We start from the raw sequence: 12,203 nt of genomic DNA on the forward strand, positions 1-12,203 counted from the left end.
CACAGATCGAAGCAATAAAAACCTCGGTGCAGTGAAAGAAACCACATGATACTTACCTTGGTACAATGAAAGGGATTCGGCCCTCGATGAGATCTAGCTTCTCCAACACGAATGGCAAGTGTGGACATAGAACACTCATCACTTCTTAATGCGGTGGAACACTGGCCAGTGAGCAAGAAGAACACTCCTCGTCACTTTATATTGAGGAGAGATGAGAGATTATGTGTGCAAAGCCAAAAGAGTTTTGGAAGACGAGCGATTTATATGTGTTGGAAGCTAAAAGAGTCAAGGAAGACGGACGATCAAATTTAAAAACATTCGCAAATCTTTAAATACAGACGGATGTTTATAAAATCCGTCTGTGTCTGTCGACTAGACACAGAAGGATAACCGTTTGTGATCATACCATATACAGATTTCTCTAAAAGCCACATGTGTCTGTACGATAGAAACGTACGGATTTATAAAAATCGTCTGGATATTCATGAACACCTAAATGTCTAACTTATTATAGATACGTCTATCTTAGCAACCGTGTAAGAATATTTAGTTTATGATAGCTACTAAAAAACCGTTTATAACATCCTGTCTGCTTTCAATAATTTTATGGTATTATCCGCAAAATAATGAACAAGATATTGATGAGCTTTCAAGGGTGAATGGAAAGAAAGGAAGACTTGATCGCTCCTAAATTTAACCATGACAGAGCTTAGCCCGTGCATATGGCCCTAATCTTAGGAAGGAATCTGATACTATCAAATTAAAAGATACAGGATCCAAATATCAAGCCAACCTTCTATTCTAAAATGTTATTTTGATAGAGATGACATTTCTAGTTCACTTGGTGTCTAGTATCGTTATGTTCCCTCATTAAAACTCCTGTGAAACAAACAGGGCAAACATGTGGTATGCTTGTTATCTGGAGTGCCATCCTTTACTTGCTGACTCTAGTGAAGGAGACCATTGCAATGTCAGTGCTGATGTATCAGGGTCCTTTATAATTCATTGCAATGTCAGTGCTGATGTATCAGGGTGCTTTATAATTCATTGCAATGTCAGTGCTGATGTATCAGGGTGCTTTATTTAATAAGTTTTCCACGTAAGGACTTCTTATCCATATTTTTATTATATCTCTTACCATATCCATTCGACTATTCTAATCTGTGACAAAGTGGGCGTCGTAAGTAGGCACACAGTCTATTCTAGTTTCTGACAGCACCAGTCTATTCTATGTTTTTGACGGATGGATCTGACTGTTAACATGCATATCCTTTTTTAGTTCCATGGAACATACAACATAGTCTCCATTATATAGAATATGTTTATCATGAGAACCTTGCAACAAACTCTACACCTGGTTACTTCTGAAAATTAAACTAATGCAGGCGTTTGGTGTTGGATGTCCATTGAAACTGAGCTTTTACAACAAGTGTGCTTTGAGATATATGCCTCTCAACATGTGCTGTATCCGTAGTTCCGTACTATACATCAAGTTAACAAGTTACTAATCATTGACCACACTTGACAAGCTGTCCATGAGGTGAGTGTACTCAGTTTAAATATTGTGTATTAAGATTGCTTGATTATAAAATCTGGGGGGCCATAAATGTCTTCTTGCAATATAATAGTTCTCTTTTCGCAAGGCATATAATTCTTTCCATCTTATCACATAATACACAATATAACTTGCATGGATGCAAGTTTGTCGAAGTAGGACCATGAACGTTCGGAGAAATATCAAACTGATGGCTATTATGGATTGACTCACCCCATGAATTCAGCTCGGAGAAATTTCTTTGTCAAACAGAAACTGTTAGTGACAGATGGGATGGCCTTTGTCCCATCAACTCATGATTATAAACATGCCTAGAACTCACCTATGCAGAGGTTAGGGTAACAAAAGCAACATTGACTTCTCGCACCTTGACTATTCTCAGGCATGTACTATTACACTTCTTTATAACTATTGTTGGACTTGCTTGTCCTTGATGCATCCTAATCATCATACAAACTTGGACTTTTTCTTGTTTCTATGAACTTCAGTAGAAAAGCTACATTCCTAGCTAGGTCATGTGCGATTAACTCATGTACAGCTGATCCATGTGGCTACTTTAAATTACAGGAGATATCAGTTTCCTCGTCAAGTTATCCGGCTCTTCCTGAACATATCTTCAGCAATTTAAGATTCACTTATAACAAGAAGAAACTACCAGTGTCTCGATCAATTGGTATCCTTATCGTAAATAAAATGCATCTCCTTGGTGCAAAAACCTTTCTCGCTTTAGGGATGCCTCCTTTGCTTTACTACCACATGATAAGCTTTGAGATTCCTGTGTGCTTGTGATAATTACTTGTCTCAATTGCAGTCTCTCATCTCAATGGCGCATCCAACGGTGCAAACTATATGAGGAGGCATTCCTGGAGTGAGAAAATCCACGCCCATCTCCACGGCAGGTTTGTAGAATTGCCATTTTTTTTCTTTGGCGTGATATTTTCAGAATTTAATTTGCAAAACTAATCAGCATGGTCATTTTAATTGTTCAAACAATCATAGGAGTTAGATACTATACCCCAAAACTTCTAAGATCTTTATTACACCTTCGTTCACATAAGGAACTCCTCTAACGGCACGTTCATTTCTTCACTTAATTATGCAAGCATACATAAGGAAAACCAATGTGCACATATTAAGCTGTTGTCTCTACAACAACGTGTGGTACAGGTGATGGGGAAGTTAGTTTTGTTTTCACATTTTTTCAGAGTACTAGTTTGTTGACCTGACATTTTCTTTGGTCGTAGGAACAAAGCATAATAAATATAAGTACAGTTTAGATATGCCTTAAGATAGAGGGATAGAAAATTGTTCCAGCAATAGATAATCATTAAGGGCGCGTTCGGTTGGCTAGCCTGCTTGGCTCGCTCGACAAGGCTAGCCTTGTCAGTGTCGGAAAGCGGATTTGGCTCTCTCTCACACTGGCGAGGTGAGTGCAGGCATCGAGGCGTTGGGCAAGAGATCCGAACGCGCGATTTCTTGCTGTGCCAGGCAAAGTAAGTGGCATTAAGGCTACGAAACACGCCCTAAGGCATAAGTCAAGCCGTGACTACGTTTTTTTTTTGGGAAGAGAATTTAACGACTGAAATCAAAGTTTTGTTTCACTCGATGTGTTGTCCATCCGATTGTCCGATCATACGTGTCTTTTGATCTGTACTTAGTTAGGGATTTTTGTTTGACATGTACCAAAAAATTGTATGTATCTCTACTATAGAAAAATAATATTGTTCACTCGTGAATCAGTTTTTTTAATCAGCCATTAGATCTTCATCTAACGGTTGTTATTGTCAAGTGAAACACATCCTTAGTTTCACTCGATTGAAATAGCAACTCTCTTTACTAAATTGGCTAGTGACAGTACGCCATTTCCAGTATGAACCCTGGAAGTGCAATGTAAGTAAGGAATCAAACAATTGAAATAGAAGCAACCTTTTGATCATTTCATATGCTAGAGAAATGAAGCGCCCATTTCTTCATTTCACACTGCAAGTTCAAATATAATTTGTCAACATAAAGAAATATTGACACTACATGAGCAGCTTTACAGTAATGAAATCTGCATCTCGCATGCCGTCAGAAGAATCTTATGCCATTCAGAGAGAAAAATTCAACATTGCCAAAATGCCTAGAAGATTGTTAGTATGGAAAAAATAAATTCTAAAAAAAATTCTAAGTGATTCCTTACCCATATTTATCGTGCACCCAAAAATGTGTAAATTTAAGACTGTTGGCATTGACTTTTTTTGGGGGGGGGGGGGAGGGGGGGATAGGATTGAAGGATTCGATTTGGATACATGCCTTATTAAGTTTCTTAATGTCACATGAAGTGCAAACCATGTCTTCTATACCAAAATTAGGCAAACCTTGCAGATGCTGTAAGTAAACAATGTCTATCGAGTTGGGGAACATACACTATAATTCTAGCCTCGAGTCTAGGGTCAACAGAGCACTCAGTAAGATAGACACCAGAAAAATTAACAGGACAATGCATTTCGTACAAAGTACAAACTAAAATTGTAAATGTTTCTGTAAGACAGTAGGCCGAGTACAGGAAAACACCATTTCTAGAAACTCATAGAGAGATGCCTGAAAACCAGACATCTCTCATCTGGGAGTGGTGAGAGACCTTATTGCTCTTAATTCAAGGAACCTCTCATCTTTCATCATTCCCAATGAATGCTTAGTACAAATTTACACCACAACCATGCGTGTACATGAAAACACAAACCGGTGGCTATTTCATCCCAAGGTTCGGCGGTTCGTCAACAAGACAGTACTGCTGCATCTCTTGGGACCTGGAAGCCACAGTATTTTTAGGGCAAACCAATGGACTCACCTCACTCCACCTCATGCTCTGATCACCAGTGCCAAAGAAGCAACCTAGGCCATCCAGCTTAACCTGATTGATATGGAAGCTCTGGTCCAGCTCCAGGGCAGCGAGCACGCTTGAACACTGCACCCCGCCTTCGTTAAGCGAGGTGGTGTCCACTGGGCACGATGGCGCCATGAAGCTTGGACTTCCCTCGTACATTGGTGGAGCAACGCACAGTTGAGCCGGGAGGGTTGCGAAAGGACTTGCCCCTAGCTTGTACAGTAGCTTCCGGATTGATCCATCAACCTCTTCCCCTATGCGGCTGCCTTGCATCATCGGACCTGGAATTGGTTGCACCGGCACGGCCATGGCTTGGTGCTGCCAACTATAAGTGGCGGTCGCCATGCCATCGCTTCCGTTTGCATCTGTGCTCGCCTCTTGCTTCATCCCATCGCTTGCGGTCGCCTGACGCATGAACTGCTGTTGCGGCCTCTGATCCTTGCGGGACTGCTTGCCGAAGAGCTTCTTCTTGAGCCTTGTGTTCCAGTAGTTCTTTATGTCATTATCCGTCCTTCCCGGCAGTTGCGCCGCTATTATCGACCACCTACGACCGCAGCATGTATGGTCTGTTCAGATCATAGATTCTACCACACCCATGTGCTGCCTGCCCCTACCTTGTTGCAGATAATTCTACAGTTGATTTGATCAAAGAAGAGACTAGGTGGGTAAGACCCCTACTGAATTAGTACCTGCTGCCTATGCTGATGTAGAGGCGAAGTATTATCCTGTCCTCCTCCTCCGAGAACCCGCCGTGCTTGATGTTTGGCCGGAGGTAGTTCAGCCACCGGAGGCGGCAGCTCTTGCCGCACCTCTTCAGACCTGCACAACCCCAGATACACAAGCACGCGCACTTGATTAGCTTCTTTCACTGCTACTGCCATCACGGCATCGTGCATGGCGATCGTCATGAGCACATACCTATCTTCTGCGGCAGGGCTATCCAGTTGCCGCCGGTGCCGTTCTGCTCGATGTAGGACTTGAGCTTGGCGTCCTCCTCTGGCGACCACGGGCCCTTCTTCACGCTAGCCTTGTCGCAGCACGGAGCTCTCCCCATGGCGTCTTCCTTGCTCCCCTTGGTCGGGGGCTCGGGGCTCTCTCGTGAGGGGTGAAAGAAGTGTTGATTAGGGCCTAAACTTGGTTAGTCATGATGACGGTCTGGGCGGTGTGTTCATGTGCTGAAAAGGGTTGAACGAGAGACGAGGTGTATTATTGGCGTGGAAAAAGGTGGCTGCGTGATAGTAATAAAATACTGTTTATCTGGTGGTGTGATCTGCGTTGCTCTCTTTCTAATTGTTGTTTCCCTTGGATTAGAATCTCCATCATGCAAGCCATCAGCAGTTGCCGCGAGCCTTTCCCTGAACCTGGCCCTTGTGCACCATAGATTTTGTGAACCTTGTTTATCTGATTTGATCTGCTTACATGGCTGCTTTATGCAATATTCTCGTAATCTCATCGGATATATTGCACTAGCACCTGTTTGTTCTATTGTTCGATCTGTGTGCCACAGATATAGTGTGTAAAAAGAATATACGCTTTCCTTCCCAAAAAAAAAAAAATGTATAACAGACAGTGGCCAGTGATACAGCAGTCTGTAAAAACATATGTTGTACTTCTGGGAATATAAACTCGCATATTGTACGATACTGGTTATACATGCATGGAAGTTTTATATTGTACATTATGCATAATTTGTAAATAAAAACCTTATATTCATTTGCATTTCTGATATAAGCACACTTTTGATTTGATAGAACATTTCATAGGATGCAGGTTTATAAAATAAATATGTTATCATTAGAAAGCACCTTTTATTGTTTGCTAATGAAGTAATTGATTTACAGATGTCACTGTCATCATTTTGTAATGCCACATACCAATGTTGCAGGTCCTCGTATATTCATATTCGCAACAATAATTGATTTGATGACATGACCTGCAGGTTGTATCTTCTCAAACTCCGCAATCATGCTGGCATCAGTCATGTTCATACTGGCTGTCTGGCTCATTGCTTATAAGCTACTTATTGGAGCCGTTTGATACCTAATAACCCTTCCATGGGTGCTGAACTGCTGGCCTACCCTGTAAGCATTCTGACATATTCCTATTCTTTTTTATGCGCTTCGACTGATCTTACTTTTGGGGAAAATAAGTCAAAGAGTTTGCTTGATTTCCAAGTGTTTAGTATACTAATATAATAAGCCAGCCATCACCATAATGCCATCTGGCCTCTGGCCGCCCTCAGTCGCTGTTGATGAATATGGTATGGTGATGTAGGCTAGCTTTCATCAGGTTAGATTTTGCCACTACCAAATAAACAACAAAAGAAGGCACAGTGTTAAAGAAGATTTTTTATGACCAGTCACTGATAAATTATCTAAAGATAACTATTAAAACAAACATATCTGTAATATGATCTGATCAAAAGAATAAATTATCATATTGCTATCTGTAATGATGTATAGGTGAGATAGTAAGGAAGCTACATGCAAGATAGGAGGTTGCAGGTTCAATACTCACAAACCATACTCACATGTATTTAGTGTAAAAAATTATGTGACTTTTGTTATGAAATGGCATGGGTCACATGACTAAGTGACAAATATGGCCTAGGTGAGAAAAGTTTTTTTTATTTTTGCTATGTTTAAAATTCTATTTTTTTAAAAAAATAGTATCACGGATAGATATTAAGAAAAAGCTTTGGTGATGTGTCATAAGACACTGACGAACATTAACAAAAATCATATATGATGTGTAAGACAAATTGACAATAACAAAAACCGTCTGTGATGTGTCACAAGATACAAATGGATATTAACAAAAACTGTCTGTTTGTAGCTATGTTATGGACAGAGTGTTACCCATATGTGACACGCTTGATGTAATACCTGAGTTTTGGAAAATGTAATGTGAGTGATGCAATACGAAAATTGTGAAAGAATCGGCATTATCTGCACATTCTTCCAAATGGGCGAAAAAACAATTTTTTCAAATCGTAGCTCGGAAGAATGATCTAAGATCTCGAATGCAAAGATCTCGTGGAAACAAACCCATTTTGCTATTCAAACGTTTGATTTAGACGCCTAATGACCCCTAGCAGGCCCAATAAATTTAGAACGTTAGTTTAAAAAGAAAAAGAAAAAAAAGAGATCAGCAACCGACCAACTCGGTTGGCCGGCCGCCGCATAAAAGGGCCTCAGCCCGATCCTACCGACACCCGAGCCCCAGACCTAGCAACCCTAAGCCTAGCTCGCCGCCGCCACCCAGCCTCCGGCGCCGTCCATGCCGTCTGTGCCGCAACACCGGCCCATCGGTGTCGCATCGTCCACGCCATCGCCCTCGGCTGGCCTGTCACCGAGCTGTCATGGCCGCATCCCATGTTGTCGTTCCCAGTGCACACCACCGCTAGAGTCGTCGTGCCCGCATGGTGCTGCTTTGTGAGGAGCCAAACAGTGAGGGAGCAAGAAGGACAGAGAAGGAAGAAAGAGGAAAAGCAAAAAGAAAAGAAAAAAGAAGAGAGGAAGAAGGGTTTTGCGGGGGATTTCATCATATTCGTTCTAAATTCATGTTTCATGCTACAAGGTTAACCTCTAAGTAGTCCCTAGAATGTTGTGAATTAATTTGGATGGAGGATTTCACCGTCAAAATTTGTAACTAGTAGATCGATTTGGTATGCATTATTTTATGTTAATTTATTCATCGAAATTTTGGGATTAAATAGTATAGAATCTCAATATGGCACCAAAATGAAAGTTGTATGTCTTGTCAATATCTTTCTTTTGGCGTTGGTCTGGTTCAATCTAGATAACAGATTTGAGAGCTTTCGTCGAAAATGTACCATGGTCCGGATCCGAAACCTTGGCATAGCAGATCTTCATTTTAAATCTGGGTGCGATAGAGGTAGAATTCGAGTTTTCACGCAACATGAAAGTTGTAGATAATTTTCTCTAAATGCTCCATATGTATTTATTTGCCATGTTTGGATAAGCGGTTTGAAAGTTATGCCTAAAATATTACAAAGTAGTCAATAGGCCTTCATGTGTTCTAGCGGTTCAATCGCGAGAGTGGCGGTCAGTCTGCCAATCGTACAGAGAGTTTCAGGGGTTCTAAAGGATTCTCATGGTCGGACCGCCCGGGGTCACGGTCGGACCATGTGTGGACAGAGATCTTTTTCAGGTACTACGCGTTCAGAAGGTCGGACAGCCAGGGAGCGGTCGGAACTCCAGGAGGGGTGTTTTTCTACTGAAGGGGGGTTTCTAAGCGTATCCTTTCGAGTTCGAATAGAGAGCGTAGTTCAAGCTTCAAATGTAAATTCACGTTGACATTTTGGAATAGATTTTGAGTACGATCTTGCTCCATAGGTTTTGAAAGTGTTGGTGCTAGCGGTGTGAGACTGACTTCTCACCACAGTTAAGGTAAGTGCATGACAAACCTATGATTGACTTGATTTTCCTGATACTTATTTTGCTTATTCTTCTGTTTTGGTTTATTCGATACTCAAAGTTTCTTATGTCAAGATTTTGGTTACAAGTTGTTCTAATTATCTATCAATCATGGTCCGGTGTTTTGGAAAATTTGGTTCTTATGTTCATGATCCTATGAGTAACTGCTGGCCCTACTGGCTCGGCTTTACCAGTAAATGCAAAAGGAGAATCAGGATGGTTCGTATCGACGGAAACTATTGTCTTATTGCTATTCTCAGACGAAACTATTGTCTTCTTGTTATTCTCAGACGAAATTCATATTGTACGTCTTAGACAAAAACTAAAGTGTTGTTACTATTTTCAAGAAAAAAGGAAAAAAAACTTTAGTATTTCTCATTCTTCTTTGACGATGTTGATGCGTATGTTCTTCTGGTTCCATATTGTATTTGCTGAGTGTTTTTACTCACTCTTATGTTTCATTTAGTTTTTAGGTACCACTTATCGCGGCATGAGCGGAAGGGTGAACTAGGACCACTTAGTAGCGGTGGTCACACTTAAATCACTTCATAGTTGTCCATGTAATACTTTAGCATCGTACTTGGTCAACTTGGTCAATTACAGCCTGTGGCTATTTTGGTGAACCATTTCTGGTCCATGAGTTGTGTCGGGTATTAGTTTTAGACTATTACGGTTATTTTTTTTGTTTATGAATATTCTGCATGTGGTGTATGCGTAGTTTGCTTGTGTAGGTAAACAACAATTTTAGGGGAAACTCTGCCGAAATTTTGAATAATCGTTCGACTTGATAGGTTTTTAGATGAGAGTTGGTAGCACCTGGGTTTGTTGAAATTCAGGGAGTTACAGTTGGTATTGGAGCTAATAGTAGATCCTTGGGAGGTAATTAATGGTTAACTTAGGCTAAATGTGATTAAAACTTGACATAGGGTGAACCAATTAAAATTTGACACACTGAGCACAATAGGATAGGTTTGCATGGGTATGCATTACATTTATGTTTCCGTTCAGAATTCTATTTTTTTTGTGTGTTCCTTTGGGATACGATAACTCTATGTTGATCGTGCCCTTGTTAACATTTGGTTGAAAAGAGCTATGCCTCTTAGAATTAGAGGTGCTCGTGGAGGTGCCTGCGGTTGCCATAATGCTGACCATGGTTGGGGTCGCACTGGCTGTCGTACCGGCCAAGCTAGGGCACCGGAATAGATGGGGGGAGGGAAATCAGGAAAGAGAGGTTCTTGTGGACCACTCCATGGCTGGAGCTAGAGCCCCTAATGCTGCCCTAGTGGCTCCCACAGTTCAGGAAATGACCTATCTGAGATGGATATCTATGCGACTAAACACCTTTGATGGGTCGGGAACACTGACGGATGCGGCCGATTGGCTGCATGAGATGGAGAAGTTCATGACTGGGTGTCAGATGACACTAGAGGAGGTAAGAGGAATGGAGCTAAAGATTCAACTTACTGCAGAGTAGCATAAATGTATTGGGACTGTGAGTGTCCCATGTGGCGACTGTAGAGGGGTTCTCCAAGAGGGAGGAAAGTCTTCTCAACAACCTCCTTCCAAGAAGCTTAGGCTAAATCAGCCATCCCGACGCTTCCAAACATTCAGGCCCAAGTAGCCGAGAACCTAGTCTTCCTCGGCACAACATCCTTCGGGAACTTCGCTTAGGCACCTGGTTCCCGAGCAGGGTTTGATTTGCTACAAGTGTAGAAAATCCCATCGTTCCTCACAGTGTGGTTTTTTTTGGAACGTGTCGCATCTGTGGCAAGGATGGGCATATGGGGTCGATTTGCAAGAGGAACCCAGATTCCCTCATCGAGTGGCAACGGTCTAGTTCTTCCTCGGTAGGATCTTCAACAACTAGTTCTTCTCGAGGTCCAGTTTGTTCCATCAACGTTCCTTAAGGTTCAATTCAGATGATGGTCACTCCTCCAGTATCATACCCATAATTCCCTCAGCAGTTCAAGCCTCATCCTCTGGCCTATGAGTGGCCTATGCCTCAGCTTCATGCACCACTTGCTCTGCTCCAGTTGCATGCACCCTCTACATTTCCATCACCACCGCAGGTCAGGGATGGTGCTACTTCTTCGACTACTACCTTTTCTCTCGATCGCCCAAATGTGGTCACCGGTACCCTTACCATCGATTCACATGATGCTTTAGTTCTGTTCAATCCTGGAACGTACCTTTACCTTTGCTTTTTTGTCGTTTCAATCGACCTGGTTAGAAGGGCTACTGTACCTAGCTAAAAAAATTCTCAGTCTATTCAAGTTAGTTATGGGAGGTCTAGTCTTTAGCTCGAGGGTGCATTCGAGTTGTGTAGTGTCCATAGAAGGTGATGACCTTGTATTTAAACCTGATAGGTAATCCCATACTAGTGTTTGATGTCATGCCTGGCATGGATGGGTTACAATGGTACCGGGTTGTGATATCTTGTTTCTGGAAGACCATTACCTTAGAAGCATCATCATGTGAGACGATAATCTTTCAGGCAAGCACACCATCAGATTCCCTATCGGTATTGTCAAGCCTATTTTCGGGTCCGTGTTCTGTGAAGTCCGTGTTTCTTTAGGCGTTAACTGAGAAGCCATATTTACCTCTAGATATTGAAGGGATACTAATGGTCCCAAATTATCCCGATTTCTTCCCTGTTGAGCGGTTAAGAATGCCACCCAAACGTGAAGGGAGGTTGCGTATTGATCTTATACTTGGCGAGTTCCTATTCTATTTCCAAACAAGAAGGATAGAAGTTGATGCATATGTGTGGACTGTCGTGGCTTGAACGTGAAGACCATCAAGAATAATTATCCTTTTCCCCACATTGATGAGTTGTGTGACCAGCTAAAGAGAGCCAAAATGTTTTCCAAGATTGATTCACGGTCGAGGTATGATCGGATTCCAATGTGGGAAGAGGATATTGAGAAAACTGTGTTTGTTACGATGTATGGAAATTGTGAGTTTAAGGTTATGCCTTTTGGGATTTACAAGCGCTCCTAGTCATTTCATCAAGACGACGAATAACATGGTACATGAGCCATCGTATAAGCTCGTGGGGGTATTCATTGAGGATATAAGGACCTATTCTAAGCTCGAAGATCATGGGTGATAACTGAGAGTCGTGCTGGAGACTCCACTAAAGAATCGGTTTTGTCCAAAGATAAAGAAGTGCGAGTTTTGGCTTTTAGAGATTGGATTTGGGCATGTGGCTAATGAGCATTGAATCTTAGTTGGTTCCCATAAAGTCTCCACTATAGTGAAACTGGAGAGACAGACTAATGTGAAGGTGGGGAGTTTTCAGGCTTATCAGGAACTTTTCGCTGGTTTGTGAAAGTGTTCT

General features: G+C 41.8%; 1 protein-coding gene across 1 annotated transcript; it reads right to left on the bottom strand.

The window, feature by feature from the left end:
* Positions 1–4,188: 4,188 nt before the first annotated feature.
* On the bottom strand, positions 4,189–5,803 carry LOC133911263 (transcription factor RAX3-like). Its single transcript, XM_062353463.1, has 3 exons — positions 5,343–5,803; positions 5,114–5,243; positions 4,189–4,968 (listed from the first exon to the last, which is right to left on the bottom strand). The coding sequence occupies exons 1-3, from the start codon at positions 5,476–5,478 to the stop codon at positions 4,287–4,289; spliced, it is 948 nt and encodes a 315-aa protein (XP_062209447.1). The 5' UTR covers positions 5,479–5,803; the 3' UTR covers positions 4,189–4,286.
* Between the last annotated feature and the right edge of the window lie 6,400 nt (positions 5,804–12,203).

This window comes from Phragmites australis, chromosome 3 (genome assembly GCF_958298935.1).
Source record: "Phragmites australis chromosome 3, lpPhrAust1.1, whole genome shotgun sequence".
Taxonomy (NCBI): domain Eukaryota; kingdom Viridiplantae; phylum Streptophyta; class Magnoliopsida; order Poales; family Poaceae; genus Phragmites; species Phragmites australis.

Coding starts and splice junctions, on each gene's coding strand:
- LOC133911263 (XM_062353463.1), bottom strand. CDS start 5,478: ATGGGGAGAGCTCCGTGCTGCGACAAGGCTAGCGTGAAGAAGGGCCCG. Junction 5,244..5,342: donor AGCCCTGCCGCAGAAGATAG/GTATGTGCTCAT, acceptor GGGGTTGTGCAG/GTCTGAAGAGGTGCGGCAAG. Junction 4,969..5,113: donor TACATCAGCATAGGCAGCAG/GTACTAATTCAG, acceptor CTGCGGTCGTAG/GTGGTCGATAATAGCGGCGC.